The sequence below is a fragment of the Saccostrea echinata genome, unplaced genomic scaffold (genome assembly GCF_033153115.1).
Source record: "Saccostrea echinata isolate AGI-Se365-2 ecotype Australia unplaced genomic scaffold, CSIRO_AGI_Sech_v1 ptg000029l, whole genome shotgun sequence".
NCBI lineage: Eukaryota > Metazoa > Mollusca > Bivalvia > Ostreida > Ostreidae > Saccostrea > Saccostrea echinata.
In genome coordinates, this window is record NW_026889778.1 from 26717196 (window position 1) to 26737961 (window position 20766).

Sequence of the window (20766 nt, forward strand, 5' to 3'; positions counted from 1 at the left end):
ATTAATTCCTTGCAAGAAACCAGAGACATAAAAAACCTATTATTTATGTCTCTGAAGAAACCTATACATGTTAAAGTCCTTTTGAGATACTTGTGATCTATCGAGATCTCTTCATTCAGTGTAACTGTGGTGACAGATCATATGGTCAAAATAGTTAAATTATAATCTAACGACAGAGTTAAACATGAAAATGCTACGTAAATTCTTTGAAGAATTATTTTCAGGAAAAAAAATGTCTCTGAAAGTTTTGATACAATCCCTGTAACACTGCGGAAGCACTGTCTACATGTGCATCATATACATGCAAAAAAAGAAAAGAAAAAAAATTACTTTTGCCATAATTATGATAGATGTTATCAAAAATATTATGAGAACTTTATATATGTAGCTTATTTTTCAAAATATTCAATAAATAAAATGTTCGTTTGATTAGTGTGACGTCATCGCATTTTACCCAATGAAAATAAAGAGTAAACGATTTCGCCGTAACTGTTTTAACCGACCCTTCGTTTCGACACGCCATTGAAGAAAGGTGACTGATAAACCGGCTTTACTTTTTGAATGAAACATAATGATTTTAAACTGATTCCTTTAAATTATTGCATATAGTTTACAGTTTAAATGATTCAAACTCATCTTTTTATACTTTACAGGGCATCATGTTCCGTTCTTTGATAGAAACTGCTCGGAGTAATCCCCTGGCCAAACCGTTTTTCAACGAAGCAAACTGTCAAAGCAAAAACGATGCTAATGGGACAGGAATGGCAGCAGCTGCGGCAGGTACAAAAAAATTATGTGCTTGATTGAGACCACGGTGTTTAAAAGTGAATGTTTGGAGTTTAACAACTTTTTTCATTCACATTTTTCTTGTACAGAGGCTCGCGGTCATGTCAAGGACGCTTGCCATATTAGAGTTTTTAAATGAAAAATTAGATTTAAGATCACTGATCAAAACAAAATAAATAAATCCCCACCGAAGCTCCAAGTTTATATTAAATTTTTAATTTTTCATCTGACAAACATGCTTAAAACTTATCAAATATGTAAACATTGCCAATGGTTCATTTTGAGATCGTTCAGTCATGAATTATTTTATTATATTACAACCTATGCATTAGAGTGTTGAAAAAATATAATTGTTTTATGTTTAAGGATCCGAAGAAGTAAGCTGTGAATTTGGATCCAACAAATATTATGCCCTCTGCGGTTTTGGGGGTATTCTCAGTTGCGGTATTACACATACAGCAGTGGTACCCCTCGATCTCGTTAAGTGCCGTATTCAGGTCAATCCAGAGAAATATGGTGGCATTGTAAATGGATTTAGGTTAACGGTCCAGGAAGGTGGACTGAAAGAATTATCCAAAGGATGGGCCCCGACAGCCATTGGTTACTCAGCACAAGGACTCTGCAAGTTTGGTTTCTATGAAGTTTTCAAGATTGTGTATGGAAACCTTTTAGGAGAGGTAAATTGAATGTTGAATAGATGTGTGTCTTTAAATGTACATTCGGTGGTATCTAATATGACACACAATGTACAGACATTGTTTCCAAGTCTAATGTGCACATTTAGGCATTGCCTAAGGGTAAAACATGTAAAAAAAATTTGGGCTTGTCTTGAATAAAATTCAAGCAGGACCAGAGCTGGTCTTTGTTGTAGAACTTGTTTTTTTTTTTTCCATTTTTCTACTAAAATAATTGTACAATAAATAAAAAGGAAACTTTGATAGACAATGAAACTGAGGAATGATCACCAGGGAAGGGATTTAACTTGTAAAATTTCAAAATATAATTCCAGTTGATTAATTTTAATTACTTGATCCTGTAAACATGCCTGTTTAGCAGTAATCATATTTTAGCAGCTTTTGCACTGCTTCATGTACACTTATTCCAAATCATGTTAATACACGACAGACTAATATACAAAATGTCTTTTTCAAGACTCCCAGGGGCTGAAAAATAGATTTTTTAGGCACTTGTTCAGGGGCAAGTGTATGGTGAAAATTCACTTGCCCTTCCTGAATATTTGTTGCCCAACCGTAAACTAATACTGTATTTATATATATTTTTAAAAAAATAGGAAAAAATACTGAGTAGAACATGCAATCCCCTGTGTCCAGTATTAAGGGGACGAAGGACACATGGTCACATGACTTCTGTTTAACTACGTCATAGTCTCTGTTTATATAAGTGTAAAACATGTAAAGCATCAGTTCTTGTATATGTTTTTGACAATTTGTTTACTTTAATTACCATCTTATATTAAAAAAAATTAAAAGTTTTAACATTCTTGTAAACATAAACAAATTTTGAAATTGTTTGATCCACTCCTCTGTTTCCCTAAACTGTGCGTCCAACAAGTCGGTGACGTCATACACGACCTGTTAGTACAGCAAGATCATACTCGGAATACAGAGGCGGTATTATTATGTAAAAACTAGGGCTGTGACGATATATCTAGATATCAATAATATCGATTCTGTGTGAGGATGATACACATATCGATACATATGAAGAAATATTGAAATATCGCCAAAAAAATTCTGACTTGTGTTTTTCTTTGTTTAACTAACATTTTGGGTTGAATATATAAAATAAATATGCTGAATAGAAATACAAATATGAAATACATTATAATTAACACCACTTGTGTAAAATAATTTTGCTTTACAACAGATATACAACTTCTTTGAATAAATTATTCTTATTTGCAAAGAAATGTTTTGTTTATTTCCATACAAAAAAAGATTTTATTACCAATTCAAGATATCGTGATACATATCGTATCGTGGCTCAAATATCGTGATACGTATCGATATAGAAAATACTGTATCATCCCAGCCCTAGTAAAAACAGGTCATAATCAGTATATGATGAAATATTTTGAGAAACGGGGAACACAAAAATTATTTTTGCATTGCTGATGAGGGAAATCTTATGTAGGTATATCTTATTTCGCTTATTTAGCTTACGTGTGACGTCATAGTTGGTTTTTCCCGTACTCAAGAAATGTAAACATGACACGGTTTTGTCATGCTTATGTCTTCTTTAACGATGTCCTGTGCAATATTGAGGTCAGCTTCATCATTCGAAACTTTTACAGTTGATCAATAATATGAAGGACTTGCACTTCAACGTAAATTTAAAAATATTGAATGATAGAATTTTTTGCAAATTAAGTTTTTGTTGTTGTTTAATTTGTCTTAAAAAGTACGTAATTTTCCCTATCCAGATGCAGTTTGATAGAAGAAACTTGCCTTTTTGAATTTTAAACCCTATTCATACTCTGAAATATTTTAAAAGATACATGTACGCTTACATATTTTTTATCTGTGCTTAAAAATCCCATTATGGACAGAGTAATGGGCCCGGAAACATGGAGAATTAAAACTCCACTTAGATACTGTAGGGCATAGTATTTGTCAATCAATATTTCTAAAATAAGTTAAGAAACCTAATGATATAAGTTCTTTAAGATATATGGGACATACTTAATTCAAAATATACAAAATATGAAAAAAATTGAATGACAAGTATTTTTTCAGCTCAAGGTTCTTCTTCCCCTTAAATCTATGACTTAAAGGTGCTTGGACACAGATTTGAAGTTAATATTTTCACAAATTTTCTGTATAATTTCATGAGTTATATGTTGCTATAGCATTTCATACTAAAATATAATAAAAATCTTATTTCATCTCGAAATTATTAAAACTTCGAATTTCTGGATGCATTGGATTGACACATCCTTGCGCTTTCACATATTTTAACTTTATCCATAATATTTAAGAAAAGTGGCAATTTTGCTGTGTATTAATGAAAAATATTAAAACTATAACCCAGAAAATTCAGAATAGAAATGTGAGAAAGCAAAACCAACTCACCAGTATTGTCACTCCGTGCTCATTGATGTGTGCAGAGTTAAACAAATTGAACACACCCGTGAAACTTAAACATTAACAATAGCAGAGCTTGTGCCCTATTTACAAAAACAGTTTACGTTTCACGAGTGTGTTCAATTTGTTAAACTCGGTTCGCATCACAGAGCATGGACTGACAATACTGGTGAGTTGGTTTTGCTTTCGAACATTTCTATTTTTAATTTTCTGGATTATAGATGTAATATTTTTCATGATTAATACATAATAAAATCGCTTCTTTTCTTAAATATTAAGGATAAAGTTAAAATTTGTGTAAGTGCAAAGATGTGTTGATCAAACTCGTCCCGGAATTTGTAGTTCCAATAATTTCCAGATAAAATAAGTATATTTTCGTGTGAAATGCTATTACAATACATAAGTCGTGATATTATGTACAGAAAATTTGAGAAAATATTAAGTTCAAATCTGTGTCTAAGCACCTTTAAATATTTATTTTATTTTTTATAAGTCACTTGCCCACAGGCAAGTGGTTGATAAAATTTCACCCTCTCCTAAAATTCACAAGTCCCGGGCGTCGGGCAATGGGATTTATCAGCCCCTAGACTTCAATGGGTTGGGTTTTTTCCCCCATTTTAAAGAAAGTCCCTGTGGATTTTGAAGTGGGAAAAATTATCAAACTTTTAGACAAATTGGAGAGAGAAAAAAAACCGAATCAGCAATATCATCACATGATCATTCTAAATACCTTGTGTGATCTAAATCGATTATCAAAAACAAATAATGCATATCATTTGATTTGATTTATTTCAATTCCATCTTTTGCGTTACATCTCTTAAACACTGTGGTATGATAAAAAAAATCTCTAAATCAGTTAACCTTTCTTTTTCCCAAATACTTTTTTTATCCCCAGGGAAAAGTACAAGTTCAGTTGGCAAAAAAAAAAATTCACTGTTATCATGGTTATTGTAAATTACTAATTAATAATTTTTAAGAATAAATTTACTTCAGAAAAAGATATCCATACCCAAAGGGAACACACTATGCACATATTGGAATTGTCAAACAATAATGTACAAGTTTATTTCATTTTAATAAGGCAACTAAACTTCAGTTATTTTTTTTTAATAGCATTCTGAATATTTTTGCTGTGATGACTTCATTCTGTTTTCAGGAAAATACCTACTTGTGGAGGACATCTTTGTATCTGGCAGCCAGTGCATCTGCTGAGTTCTTTGCAGATATTGCACTCTGCCCCATGGAGGCCGTAAAAGTCAGAATTCAGACGCAGCCAGGCTGGTCCTCAACTCTCCGAGAGGGATTCCCACGAATCCTCAAAGAAGAAGGAGTCAATGGGTAGGTGCAGTTTTTAACCCAGAAAAGAAGTCTTCTGTAAGTTTTAGAACAGAGGAAATCTTTAATATATATATATATGTAGGTATTCTGGTTTCTCAGAAACACTGATGAATGGACTCAGGGTTCTCATTAACGCAAGAATCTGCGTCTTAGACGCAGAAAAATTATTTGGGACACAAGGTTCTTAAAAACGATGCGTCCGCGAACTCATGAGTGGATGCGTCCTCGTCAGCGAGAAAATTCGGGTGCTTTCGAGAACTGGAGATTTCAGATGTTAGAATTTGTCAAAGAAATATTTAATCGAAACCTTTCTCTAACTATCATAAAGTTTATCCAAGAAACAACTTTTCTTGTAACCTATTTCTTTTTTTAAACAGGGATTGATTACAAGATATTTCATGTTTATTAGTCCATAGTCATAATAGTGTCGCATGCCAAACTCCGATAGCTGTAATCACACTGCAGCTTCTTTTTAAAAACACTTTTGAATCTTGGGTTTTACCTAGAAACCATAATTACTGCTTGTATTTACAATGCGGCTTGATTATCTCGTGAATTTCACCCCGTGCAGACAACCGACAGGATTAGTTACGCCTCATTGCACATGACACCTGTGATTGTATACAGTCAACTTTAGAGTACTAATTGATTATGCAACAGTTAATTTTAGCTTTATAAACATATTTTTATGGCAATTGATTACGCGTGTATTTTAGATGCATCACCAGTTTACATATTTGAATACGTTAATATTTCATAAACAAACTGTTAAAATAATAAAGTTTTTTTTTGGATAGTGAAATTTTTGAAATTTTCAAGCTGTTAAAAAAATAAAAAGAATTTACCCATTGATGGTTTGAACATTCATTGAGGTATATAGAAACAATGTACAAAAACAGGCATCATGATAAGTTTGTTCTTCAATGTTAAATTCTTCCAAAGTTTGTGTTAGGCTAGCAGATTTTCCCAATGATAGTCAAACTATAGGAAACCAAAATTACTGAAACTCCAAAAATAAGTAAAACATCAGAGGCTGACAAATCCCATTGCCTGACGCCCGGGACTAGTGAATTTTGGGGATGGGCAAGTGAATTTTTATTAACCACTTGCCCGAGGGCACCGATTTTTTCAAGAAAAAAATAATGTCTTAGTTTTAAGTGGAAATGGACACTTGTAAGAATCATTTTTTTATCTTCCTGCTTTTCATAGTTTATGGTTGGGCAAGTAAAAATTCAGGTAGGGCAAGTGAATTTTGACCATATACTCGCCAATGGGCAAGTACTTGAAAAATCTATCTGTCAGCCCATGAACTTGCTCAAGATTTTATTTTTTCATTGATGTTCTGGACAGTGTACAAGAAGCATCATTTTGACAATAAATATGAGAGCTAAATGGTTTTAGGACACTTTTGACAAAAATTATGAAAGTTGCACTTTACCAGTAGGAACACATATGTCATCTCCCATCATAATTTTATGAATTTTACATAATCAATTTAGTCATTAGACCTGCTATGAAGTATGCTTTTTGGCCAGTGGGCCAACTTGAAGTGTATTTTGGTTAAAAATTGATTTTTCCAACTGTCTTACAGTTTCTATAAGGGACTGGTTCCATTGTGGGCACGACAAATTCCATACACCATGATGAAGTTTGCTTGTTTTGAAAGAACACTAGAAGCTCTGTACAAATATGTAGTGCCAAAAGCACGATCAGACTGTAGCAAGGGAGAGCAGCTGTTGGTGACATTCTCAGCTGGTTACATTGGTAAGTGTGTGTAAAATGTACGAGTAGGTAGATCATAATTCAGAACTGAACCACTGCTAATGTCATTTTTTGCAAAACACATGCTTTTATGTGAACAGTGATCATTCTCATAAATGCAATATTAAACAATGCATATAGTGAATGGGGCAAAATCATGGGCCCCCTGGAAACTCCAGAGATGGTAGGAGAAGTGCCTGTTTATTTGCAAATTTTACAGATTCTCCAGCAAAAATATTTTGGTAAAGAATGTGGCTTATTTTGATAAATATCAGGATTGGAAATATTATTAAAAAAAATTTTAAAACTTTAATAAAACTTTTTTTACTTTCTCTGAAATAATCTCTACTCTGTCCATCCAGTGCCTTCAGGAGTGAAAAACTCAAGATTTTGATCTGTACGATAAATCCATTTTCCTACTTTTACAGCTGGTGTATTCTGTGCTGTGGTGTCTCACCCCGCAGACACAATCGTTTCCAAACTGAACAATGACAAAGGAAGTACCTTTGTGCAGGCAGCAAAGCAGTTGGGACTTAGAGGTAAGACGAGGATTGGATTTCAGTCACCTGCTGTTCATTAACAAAGATATGATTTACAATTAAGTTGAAAAATAAAAATTTACAGAGTAAGTTATGGTGTGCAAAATCCGTTGGGGAAAAAAATGCAGGCTTACTAGTAATATATTTATATATTTTTAAAATGTCATGTTTAAGATGAATTTAAAAGTTTTATTTTTCCCTCTTTAAATTACATGGTATTTATTCAATGAAAATTTGTCTGCCTTGAGAAAAATTGGTATTGTCAGGCTAACTACAATTTTATACACTGCCAAATAACTAAGAAAACTTAATCAAGATCTTTCTTGTTTAACAGGAATGTGGAAGGGACTTGGACCAAGGATTATCATGATTGGTACCTTGACCGCCCTGCAGTGGTTCATCTATGACTCAGTCAAGGTCTACTTCCGACTGCCCCGCCCACCACCGCCCGAGATGCCCGAGTCTCTAAAGCGCAAGCTCAACGTTCAATAATGACAACTGAGTTCTAGGATATAATTCAATTTAAACATTCATAAGAAAGAGAAAAGCCAGTTTAGCCGAATATATTTTTACCTAGTTTTGAAAAAAAGACAATGCTTGATATTAAGTGTACATTGAATATTTCTTGTTACATTAACATATAAACATCTGCTTTAAAAGGGGGGAAAGAATATTTCATCAACATTTTGTTTGTAGTGAGTTTGATTATGCTACATTACAGAACTATATTTTAAAAATTTTTTAAATATGAAGGGGAAGTGGTAGAAATTGTGATATTGTGTGGAGTTTAATTGCCGTCTTCCCCAGTACACTTTTGTTTATACACAGTATTTTGCCTTAACTTATATTCTGTAACATGGCAGATCTGTTTTTTGTAAGAATTATTTCATTTACTTTCTCACCACATAACTTTGTTGATGTTTGACAGAGAAAAATAATAAACATCAGAGTGAAATAAAATCATGGTCTTTTTGTCCTTCATTCTGTGAAAAATTTTCAAATTGCTAATCCTAAGTTATGGTTTGAATTTAGTAAAACTTGGTTCAAGTTTAGGAAACACTAGGATATACAATTCTGTATACCTGGTATGCAAAAAAACTTTATATGCCCCGCCATGAATATGGCCAGGGCTTAAGTGTTCGTCATGTCCGTCTTCTGTCCTTCCATCACACTTTGAGTTTAGCTCTGTTCAAAGCTTAGTTTCAAAGAAACTATCCAAGATATTTTTATCAAACTGATAGATATTGAGGAGAGCTATGCAACAACATCAACATTTTTTGACCTTGACCTTTCATTTGACCTTGACCTCACTTTTCTTAAATTAGAGTTAAGCTCAGTTTTAAAGATACCATTCAAGATAGTGTAATCAAACTTCATATGTTGATACATACTGATGAAAGCTATTCAACTGCATCAACATTTTTTGACCTTGACCATTCCTTTGACCTTGACCTCACTTTTCTTAAATTAGATTGATTGATTGTATGTTGTTTTACGTCCCATTCGAGAATTTTTCACTCATATAGAGACGTCACCATATACCGGTGAAGGGCTTCAAATTTTGACCTTAACTCGGCACTCAGGGCTATTGAGCAGTGAAGGATCTTTATCGTGCCAACGCCTGCCATGACACAGGGCCTGGGTTTTTAAGGTCTCATCCAAAGGACCCCCAACTTTCACTTCAAAGTGCAGAGCGCATGGCGAAGGAACAGTTTCTACCTATTTTTTATTGACTTAAGTCAGTTGCAGCCGAGATTCGAACTCAGGACCTCCCGATCATGGAGCGAGCGCTCTACCGACTGAGCTACCGTGAACGGTTTCTTAAATTAGTGTTTAGCTCAGTTTTAGTGAAATCATTCAAGATATTTTTATCATACTTCATATGCTGATACATACTGATGAGAGCTTTTAAACTGCATCAATATTTTTTTACCTTGACCTTTCCTTTGACCTTGACCTCACTTTCCTTAAATTAGTGTTTAGCTCAGTTTTTACGATACTATTCAATACAGTGTTGTCAAACTTCGTATGTTAATACATACTGATGAGAGCTATTCAACTGCATCAACATTTTTTGACCTTGACCATTCCTTTGACCTTGACCTCACTTTTCTTAAATTAGTGTCAAACTTCATATGCTGATACATAGTTATGTAAGCTATTCAACTGCATCAATATTTTTTGACCTTGACCTTTCCTTTGACCTTGACCTCACTTTTCTCAATTTGTGTTTTTAACTCAGTTTTAAAGAAAACATTCATTATATTTTTATCAAACTTCATATGCTAATACATACTGATGTAACCTTTTCAACTGCATCAACATTTTTTGACCTTTCCTTTGACCTTAACTTCATTTATTTTAAATTAGTGTTTAGCTCAGTTTTAAATAAACCATTCAAAATATTTTTTCAAACTTAAATATGCTAATACGTATTTGTGAGAAGCATTCAACTGCATCAAAACATTTGACCTTGAACTTTCTTGTGACCTTGACCTCATTTTTCTTAGAAACTATAATTCAAGATATTCTAATCAAATTTCATACACTAATACAATTTTTCATGTTGCTTTACTAATATACCCTCGGCGAGGCATTCATGTCCTATGGACATATTTCTATAGTTTTAAAAAAGTGTTGCATGTCCAGGTGCTACTTTTCTGTTCCACTATTATATTTTAAAGTACACTCTGGTAGAGCTACAGTTTCAGCAGAGACCTACTTCTGGATCTGATTATTTTCCATTGTCTGTTTTTTATTCATGACCTTTACTGAAGCCAATTAAACTTGCCAATCTTTGGTGAAATTAGGGGCATTCAAGCTTACTATAGTATTTAAAAGAACAGCATCTTGCAGTGATATCATTTTAAAAATGAAGTGGAGTCATATAAAAATCTAATCTCAGCGAGATTCGTAGGGACTAAAAACTTTGGTCTGGTGTCAGACCAAAATTTTTAGTCCCTACGAATCTCGCCGAGATTAATAAAAATCATCTTTATAACTACAGGGCCTGAAAAAAATTGTATGTTTTACATAAGAATATATACATGGAAAGCTTTTCCGTATAAAGAAATGAATATTTAGCATTAATTCAAATTATGGAACCATTTTCATGTGTAGTGGTTTGGGCTGTGGAGGCCTGGGTTGCTCAGAGGTAAAGCTCCTGACTTGTGATGCAGAGGTCAGACGTTCGATTCCCGGACCAGCCACACTTCTCCTTTCCTGTTATATAAATCGGCGCCGTTTACCACCCCTGGTCTTGCAGGTGAAAGTCCTGTTAGGGACAAATAAGAGCTTGGATTGTGACTGTGGGGGCGAAGCCAATTTAAGAAGGGATGAATGTAATGGTTTGGGTCGTGTAGTTCAATAGGTAAAGCAACTGACTAGAGATGCAGGGGTTCCGCGTCCGATTCCCGGTCCAGCTATACATTTTTTCCTTTCCTGTTTCACATTCAAGGTTGTTTAAAATTAAAACATTGTCCTACCATTCACCCACAAGTGTTTCAAAGGTTTATGTAGGAGTACTGGTACTGTTTATAGAAATAATCTCAAGAACAAACCAAATCATTACTTAAAAATTCAAACATTGCCGTAAACATGTAATAGAGAATTGATTTTGGGTCTATACCTGAAGATGGTACTTGATTAGATCCTTTGATCCGCGCTCACCTACGATCGATTGATCGCGCGCGTCTGGAATGGTCTCTTACACTGCACCACAGGCCCTTAGATCGCTTTAAAAAATTTAAGGTGTTAAAAAATATCTTTTTTATACACCCCAATTTTTTTAAGTCGGATTTAAGCGATCCAAAGGCCTGTGACTGCACATAGTAAACTAGGCTAATTAATGGTGAGCTTTGAGCTTTTTTTTTTTTTTTTATAATATAACTTTGTAATTTTACACACAAAGATGTAAGAACTGCAAGTTTGATGCATATCAAATGACTATTTCAAAACTGCAAGAATAGGGAATATAGTAATAAAATTGTTACACCTTCTCCTTTTAAAGAAATTAACTTCATTGCTTTTTTATTTTATTTCGCTGTTTTTATTTATTTATTTATTTTTTTTTTTTTGTTCATTGTAACATTTTCCACACGTTTCAAGATTATTACAGAGTAATTGCCCGTTGAATATAAAAATGATGTTGATGGCGCATTTGGCCTAGTACATGTAATTTGATGCTCTCTCATTTCAGTAGAGTTCGTCTTTCCTTCTTTCATCAATTCTATAACAGTAAAAAAATTAAGATATCACACAAACTCATCTGAAATAAATGAGGATCTTGAAATGCAAATTAATTTAACGAATAGCCGATTTTAAAAGAGTCTTTATTTAACTTTATTCACGATTGACGCAGTTTATCTTAATATGCATGCTTGCAAAAATGCGTAGAAAAAAGTTATTCGGCTGTCTTCCTGGACCCTGGTCTTGACATAATTAATTGATTAATCAACTAAAAGTCACACGTCTGTTTCTTCTAAGTTCAGGGAGATAACTTTCTCGCCCAGTCCTAACGGGAAAGAAGAACGGAGGTTAACTGCAAAAAATAAAAAAAGACACTATATTCAAAGAATTTAGCGTAATTTAAATCAGTAACTTTAGTATTGTAATTATTTGGGAAGCATACATGTATTAAATTAAAAACAAATGTATGAATAAAGAACAATGTACATGTACATATTTTAATTTCAAAAAAGTGTCCAGATAATTTCGTTATCACCTGATTCACGCTGTCGAATCCTTTCAATAATCAAATAGAGTTCAATATATCAACTCAAATACCAATACATTTAGTTATAATTCTATCTTAGCAATTTGAAATAGAATTCGAGGAACTTTGCTTTTAATTGCAAATTATAGATCTAGCATATATCTCCCCCAGACGACTCCAGCAGTGTATAATATTGGAGTTGAAAGCAGTGTAAGCAAGTACCATTTTGATATTTTGCAAAAATGAAGGTTCATAAATTATCTGCTCCCTCATATAAAATCTGCTTTAACTAACGCTCATGATTTTCCAAGAGAAATATTATTTATAATTAAAATGCACACTATTTCAGGATACCCTGCAGGGTAAAACCTGGCAGAACTTGGAAATGACAGCCATAAAAGATTGTTCAAGCCTCAAAATAGCAAAATAAAATTTCACCGACTTAATTCGTGGTTACGTAATTAACAGCATTTATTCATGATTGCGCTATTTAATATGTGAGATTAAGTCCATTTGCCACTATATTCTCTTAATTCGTACAATACATACACAGTATATAACGTTAAATAAATATACTTTTATATATAAGAAGTACTTATACCCATGCTTGACCTATAAAGCAGATGTCATGATCCTCACTTACCCTCTAATTCCATGGCAGTTTACACTTGAATTACTCTTCTGTAACACATTTCATTAGATGAATAAAAACAATTGTGAATTGACGCCATGAGTGGTCATATGACGTCTTTTCTTATAATTGAATGATTTCTTACCCCGAGTTCGATCAAAAACAGTGGTAGAGACGAGTTTATCGCCCATGTAAATCTTAAGGATGTGGCGCCCAAGGGAGACAACGTTCACTCTGACGTCCACCATTGCATACTCGTCTTCCCTGGGAGTCACTTCTCCATCAAAAATGTTTCCTATAAAGTGGCAAATGATACTTCTGGATTATAATTAAAAAAAATTACAGTGAACATTTTTATTTCTCTGTCTATCCGTTTCTTTTGTTTGTCTGTCTGTTTCTTTGTCTGTTAGTTTGTTTGTAGGGGGGTATTTTTGCTTTTTGCTTGTCAAGGATTTTTTTTTCAATTGTGCCCTCCAAAATAATTGAGGTTGTGCATCCCCCCCTTACTCTTGAAATTGCTTCCTACGGGCTATAACTGTAAGAAGATACTTTATTTTTCAAAATTCCCAAACAGCTATTTCTAAATAATGTTTTATACCTTCGGGATCCTCAACTGTTGCCTTCATTACAATGGCATCAATTTTGATCGGAAGTCCTCTGTAATCTTGAGGCATCATAGTGAAAATCACAGAGTCGTTCTCCATGAAAGTTTCATCGACAATAGTAATACATTTGTCCGGAAACACCGAAGAAGTCCAAATCCAGGCATTCTTTGCAATGACCTGTTCCATATTTATTGCCAAATCGTCTTCATAAAAACCGAAAGTAGACAGCTCGCGTGGATTTTGGTCTATAACTTCATTTGAAAGTTTTTGAAGTTTGTTTCTTATTGTTTTCTCCAACTGAAATTAAAATGTTTTTTTAAATACTTAATGTCCATGATCTTATGCAAATAAAAGTAACAACTTTTATCATATATCACATTTGCGGCATTATTACGTCTTATTGAAGGAAAAAAAACCCATATGAAAATACGTACCTGCATAACAGCGACAGAGTTTGGAGAAATTAACACAAGGTCTGTTAATTCTTCTGCCTCTTCAATCTGTTTCTTTAATATAACTAGTTCAAGTTTTTGTTTTTCTAATACCTCTAATTTTGTATCCACTGCTTTTCTTAGCTCAGTTTTTAATTCTTCTTTCATCATTTCAATTATTTTCATCAAACTTTCGAATTTTGAATCAATATTTTCGACGACTCGTTCAGCATTATCTTCTATATTCTTTTTCTCCGAATGAATTCGTTCGATAGTTGCTGAGACGTCATGTACAATGCTCTCCACTTTGTCCATCAAAGCTACAATATCTTCCCGCTTTTCTTTGACAATACTTTCAACCTTTACGGTTTTGTGCGCATCTAGCTCCTCGCACATCTCCAAAGCACACGTTGCACACATGGGTTCTTGGCAAGATTCTGTTGTGCAGTAAAATTTGAGACAATTTTCTGAATGACGTTTACACATCACGTTTCTTTTGAACCCTTCTAGATTTTTTGCAAGTTTCATGTCTTCAGTCGACAGTAAGATGTGCTTCTTTGTAGCACTTACTCTTTTATGTGCCTCTTCACATTCAGAGCACAGCCATTCCGCACAATTTGTGCATCTGTGCGTTGCAACTTTATTTGGACATACACTACAGTACAAATTTTGGTTTCCATCCTTGAGTTTACAATATTCTATCAAATCAAACCTCGTGTCATCTCTTGGACAATCTTTGTCCATGTCCATTACGTCATGTGTTATGTCACAAACTGTGCATCGTACTTTATTGCCTATTTTTGTATTTTTTATACAGCGAAAACAAAATGTATGGAGACAAGGCAGAAGCCTGGGTTGTTTATTTTCCAGATCGAAGGACTCCGAACATTTCTGACAATTAAGATACCGCTGAGACTTGTCAGGCGTTTGTATATTTTCAAGAACCTTGCCGAATGTATGATGGTGTGATCTCTCTGAAAAAAAAAAGAAACACATTTTAAGAACAGAAGTAAAAATCGGTTTATTCATTATACTAATTAAAAAAATAAAATTTCTCTTTTTTTTTCGATGTGTGAAGGTGGGGTTGGATGGGGTGGATATCAACTGTTGAAATACTGACCTTTACTGGGCATGGTGGTCTTTCGTTTTGGCCTCCAGTTTGGGGAAATAATGTGGGTAAACACAGCATGCTCTTCTGCCCAGTGTTTTTGATGTTTTTCTCGATTCGTTTCCAAAACACATTCAAATGGTAAATCAAAGTCTGTTTCTTTTAGGCTTGACGTCTTAGGAACAAAGATTTTCCCAGTAGTTTCATAGGCAATGAGACGATAATCTTAAATGTAAAGTAAATCTATTGACTTAATTTGAAGAGAAAAAACACAGAAATATTAGACTTTGTCCTGAAAATAAAATTAAAATCATGTGCGAAACATATCTTTTAGATTTCAAAATGTTGTGACTTATATAATAATAGATAAAAATCTGCTGAAAACTGAGCCTTAGACGTCTCATAGAAAAGTTATGTATATATATTGACATTAAAATTAATTTTTTGATAAAGAAGATGGGTGAACATGACGAGCGAAAAGCCTATAGTGTGACAAACATGAAGGTGAAAAATTAAATCTCAATTATATCAAAATTTTCCTTGATATTTCATCTAACGTTAAAATATACTTTGTGTAAAATCTCTTTAATTTGCAAAATCTCACAAAGATTGAAATTATTTGCTTATGAAATATTGTACACACAATAAAGAGGGCAAAAAGAATCATTTTTCATACTAAAACACTATTTTTCGATACGAGTGGGTCTTCGCTCCATTTTTTTTTTTTTAAAGTTAATCCTCGAAGTATGCATAAAAATATACATTTTTTTGGTTTCCAAAACTATGGAGCAAAGACCCACTATACCTTAAAAATATACTTTTATGACATATCATTCGCATCTTTTCGAGAAATACTTGAAGTCCATTAAGTCAATGGTCATATCACAAACATGATTTAAATGCCACTATTCATCAGGTCTTGTATAGTCTGGTGGTTAGAGTGCTAGTCTTGAAAGAAAATGATACCCAGGATTTTTATTGCTAGGGTTCGAACCCCACGAATACCACATATTTTTTCTTAAATAAAAGAATAAATTTTGCAGAGAAAATTTTTCCCAGAAAAGTTTTGTTTATCATAATTTCATAAATTTCAATAAAGAGAACTTTACTCTAAATACTAAATTCCCATTGAACATGATTTTTATATATCTGAAGCTATAGGCTTTCTGCACGCTATGTTCGCCCATCTCCTTTTGCGAGTCAAGAGTGTTCTCTACAATTGCCGTCGAAACCCCGTACGCGAACTGTAGTTTATGAGTTCATGTGATTTTGGACTCATTCTTTTACAATTCAGATGGGAAATACTGCTACCGGGTATATATTTATTCATTAAAACCTACCATTTCATCAACGTCCACCCCCTCCCCAAAGCTGATCTGCAAAATTTTAAGGTTAATGCTTGACTATGGAGTTATGGCAAGTCTTTTTGTGTTGATTTTGTTTTGTTTTTTGTTTGATTTTTGTTGTTGTTGTTGTTGTTGTTTTTTCGTTGGCATATTAAACTTAATGTCATAGTAAGATGTGCTAACCATTTTCTGGTTGTATATGGCGTTGCCTGCAGTCCTCCAGAGTTCTGATGGAGATTTGTAACAGCTCTAAGAACTTTTCACAGTGTTCGTCCTCTTTGCAGAAATGGACGGTCACAAAGCGCTCTTTCGGGCCGTATTGTCTGGAGAATTCGTACCAGTACTGGTCCTTCCTCGTGTAATGGAGGTTATCGTCCACTATGTTGTTCAGGTTCAAGTCCATCCTTATCTGTATTGTAAAAATACAATGAGATGTTCAAATATATCCTTATTTATTGCAAAATTGAAAAGAAACGTTCAAGTCCATCCTTATCTATTACAAAATTGAAATGAAACGTACAAGTCCATCTTTAGTTATCTATTGCAAACTTGAAAGAAACCTTCAAGTCCATGCATCCTTATCTATTGCAAAAATACAATGCGATTTTCAAGTGTACTAGTATCCTTATTGCAAAAATGAAATAAAACGTTCAAGTCAATCCTTTTCTATTGCAAAAGTACAATGAGATGTTAAAGTCTTTATATATCCTTAATACATGTATCTTTATTCAATTGCTAAAATATAATGGAATGGTCAAGTCTAGCCTTATCTATTGCGAAAATATAATGAGATATACAAGTCCAAAATTCATTCTTATCTATTGCAAAAATTTAAGGAAAGTTCAAGTCCTAGTCTATAATCGTCTATTAACAATAGCATGAATGTTGAAGTTGAGGTCAATCTATATCTATTACTACTAAATTTAAGTAAAATGACGTGTTCAAATCCATCCCTATGTAACTGCGAAAAAATATAAAGAAATGTTCAAATTCAAGTCCGTCCTCAGGTATTTAATCTCAAATTTGCAGGCTGGAACCTCTGTCAACCCTGTATCTCTATGTGTTAATAAAAGCAAATTGGCGGGTTTAAGGGGCGCGTCCGGTGCCTCCTTATAATTTTCAAAGTCAATCTAAATCATAAAAGACTTCATTTTGCAATATATAATCTTTAGATTCCAAAATCGTTGCTCCCTATGTCCCTACAAGGGCTTTGACCTGCACCCAATTAGGACCTTAAGGCGTTTATCAGCTGGCGCCCCTCTATCTTCGATTCCTGGAATCCGCCCCTGAAGTTCCAGTATCAGTACAGTGTATAAACATTAAAATTTGATAAAATGTCTTGAAATTAAAGATATTAATTATACGTACACAGTGTAAATGTAATAGAATTACTCTCGACGAAATCAACGTCCTTTCAATTATAAATTACCGTACATTAAAGAGAGTGTAAACACTGAAAAGTTACAGAATTTCAACTTCTTCCATGAAGATGAAGATAATCAAAATGGCGTGGAATGTTTATCTTCGGTAATCATTTATTATGTGTAAAAGAATGTATTAATTATTTACATTATCGAACGTTGACATGCTATACAGATAGAAGTTAGGGAAATTAAATTGATATAGTACACTGTAAATACTAAAAAAAAAAGTGCGAAGAGACTTGATAAAATTTCACAAATAATTCAAATTCCGTCTCATCGCATTACATGTTCATCACTTCAATTGAGCAGGAAAAGAATAATTTATGCATTGAAGATGAAATTTCATACCTATGTCTTTCATGTGACAAAATAAATACTTTGCGTGAAACAAAAATGCAATCGTACAAAGGTGTAGATATAGCATATTAGCGATTCTTAACACGTGAGCGTAGTTCTGAATGGTAGATGACGACATTCTGCATAAGAAATGCTACTTAAGTGCACCCTTTGACCTTTTGTTGTCCTGGTAAGTCCGAAATCGACCCCGTTGCAGTGTCCGAACGTCCGGCAGTTTGAATCAGATAGACGTCACAATGTCCAAACGAATGCAGCTCACATTTAAGTACAGAGGTACTCGATTCCGGTAAGGATGCAGGGATGTAAATTTCACAGGTTGTGGAACAGACGACATTTTCGTCTTTGTATACACCTCCAAATCGGTTCATGTCAATTAATTTTCAGCTGTTATTCACGCCTATGTTTTTGGGGAAGAAAATTGCAAAACTGTTGATCATAAGGGATTACGTATAAATAATTATAACTAGTATTTCCAATGTTTTCAATGATTCACAATACGTTAAGAAGCGCGTGCTAATTACTCAAGATTGAAACAACCTTAAACAAAATCTGTTCTTACCTTCCAAAATAAATGGCCTAGTTTGCGTATATATGAAACCTAGCTAGCTGTCCCATGATCCACACAATCACGCGTGAATGAGCTCGCGCTTAGTTGACAAAAACAACGCTGGTGCATTGTTAAATATGAACATTGTCAGCAATCATGCCAATTGTTTAGTCTAGTCGTTTTTCAAAATGCTGCAACAAATCAATTTTTTATAAAAAATGTTTTTCCTATTGATTCTTTTTATATGTGTTTGAGCAAAATGCATAATTATCGTCTGTCGAATCATTGTGTCTCTGAATGTAACAGAATTTTCCATTAATTATCAAATCAGAATTATCGAGGCGGATTAGAAGAAAAAACTGGCTTCACTCTCAAAATTATGATGACATTATATTTCATTAAAGCAACATCTATGCATCCCAACTGCTTCTTACACTTGAATCACTCTAAACTTTCAGTGGCAGATTTAAGGAATGAGGCGTCTGGCGCATCCCCTTGCCCCCCATTAGAAGAAATTATATATTGTCTTTAAGCGCTGGATTTCAAGATGGAGTATTTTGTACTAATATTGTGTGTGTGTGTGTGTGTGTGTGTGTGTGTGTGTGTGTTTTATATCTGTGTAAGTACACTGATTAAAATAAAAATCGAAAATCGCTGAAATTAGTATTTACAATAATGTATGTACATAGAAATACGATATTCTTAAAAACTGCCAATTTCAGCGGTTTTTATTTTTAATTTAATCAGTGTCGAAACAAACACACAATACACAAAATATACAATCCTGAAACTGGGCGCCTATGGTAATCTCTTTTTCAAAAAGGACAAAAAAAGATAATATATTGATGCACTGCAGCATCAGATCGGCTGCAAAGTTTTCACGTGTTGATGATGTGCAGATGATTTCTACAGACGATGTACAGCACAATAAACAATTTTAAGATATTTAAATGAGAAATTTAATTGGGGGAGGGGGGGGGGGGTAAGCATTGTGTCATTAGCATCCGCAACAAATACAAAACAAAGTTTAGTACCAAATTTCTCTTTAATTTTTAGCTCTATTGGTCAGAGACCAGAAGAGCTTATGCATTGGTAAGGTGTCTTACAGTTTGGTCCATGCAGTTTCAATAAGACTTGGTACACAAGTAGACTATACTAAGATACACAATTCTGTGTATGTTTTTTTTTTATTTCGACAAACGGTTCTGGCATGGTTACTAAAAAAATAGAAAATTCATTGAAATTCTTTCAAAATGCTACTCCTTCTACAGTTTTGGTCCAGTTTTAATAAGAATGGGTACAGAAAGTAGACTATTCTATAAGATATAAAATTCTATATATCGATTTTTGATGTCGACAAATGGTGTTACCATGGTTACTAAAATGGAAATTTCTTTGACGGTTTTTAAAACACAACTCCTCCGTCACTTTTGGTCTGATTAGACTTTTTTACGCAAGAAGACTATACTAAGATTCACCTTCATTTATCAAAAGTACACGCCAGTAGAGCTAAAGTTTCGTCAGAGACTTCTGGTTTAAGTACAGTTACTACCAATTCAATTCACGTTTAATTGAAAAATATCATGAATCGTATTTAGAAATAATGGATTGCATGTTCAAAATGTGCTAATAAAAATGATTTTAATTCTACATGGTCTGTATTATATTTTCAAGAGTTATTGCTCCTTGTTGAGGAATGTACATGTATGCATTTTATACCAACCTGGTAACAAAGGACAACATGTACATTTTATCAATTTAGTTAGTTTTGATTTTTCTTATTTATCTTTTTTTATTTACTTATTGATCGAGGTATTCATTCATTCATCCATTTTTCATTTGTGCGTCAATTTTTCAATTTTGCATTCTCAAAAATTCTGAAGGTAGTCCGATCCTAAGGTTCCGAAAATCAGCTTTTAAGAAATTGAAAATGCTCACAAAAATGTCTCTGATTTCACAGAGTAACGTGAATTTACCACATGGTATTTCGTCAAAGTTCATCATTAAAGTTTATCATATTATATAGGGAAGATTATCAAATTTCAAATATATTTTCAGGAAAAGCGAATAAAAA

The 20766-nt window shown here is 33.5% G+C and overlaps 2 protein-coding genes across 3 annotated transcripts; one reads left to right on the top strand and one right to left on the bottom strand.

Moving 5' to 3' along the window:
- Positions 1 to 451: 451 nt before the first annotated feature.
- Positions 452 to 8489, top strand: LOC133195751 (solute carrier family 25 member 3-like). Its single transcript, XM_061331677.1, has 7 exons — positions 452 to 532; positions 654 to 780; positions 1153 to 1463; positions 5048 to 5229; positions 6821 to 6993; positions 7419 to 7529; positions 7864 to 8489. Exons 2-7 carry the CDS (start codon positions 660 to 662, stop codon positions 8019 to 8021), a joined length of 1056 nt encoding a protein of 351 aa, XP_061187661.1. The 5' UTR covers positions 452 to 532; positions 654 to 659; the 3' UTR covers positions 8022 to 8489.
- Positions 8490 to 11844: 3355 nt separating this feature from the next.
- On the bottom strand, positions 11845 to 18557 carry LOC133195758 (E3 ubiquitin-protein ligase TRIM45-like). Of its 2 annotated transcripts, XM_061331685.1 has the most exons (8): positions 18301 to 18557; positions 16548 to 16773; positions 15031 to 15243; positions 13914 to 14884; positions 13473 to 13776; positions 13020 to 13169; positions 12887 to 12924; positions 12008 to 12069 (listed from the first exon to the last, which is right to left on the bottom strand). In XM_061331685.1, exons 1-7 carry the CDS (start codon positions 18511 to 18513, stop codon positions 12917 to 12919), a joined length of 2085 nt encoding a protein of 694 aa, XP_061187669.1. In that variant the 5' UTR covers positions 18514 to 18557; the 3' UTR covers positions 12008 to 12069; positions 12887 to 12916. The 2 variants fall into 2 exon arrangements, with proteins under 2 accessions (XP_061187668.1, XP_061187669.1); XM_061331684.1 differs by lacking the exon at positions 12887 to 12924 and having other exon boundaries at positions 11845 to 12069.
- Between the last annotated feature and the right edge of the window lie 2209 nt (positions 18558 to 20766).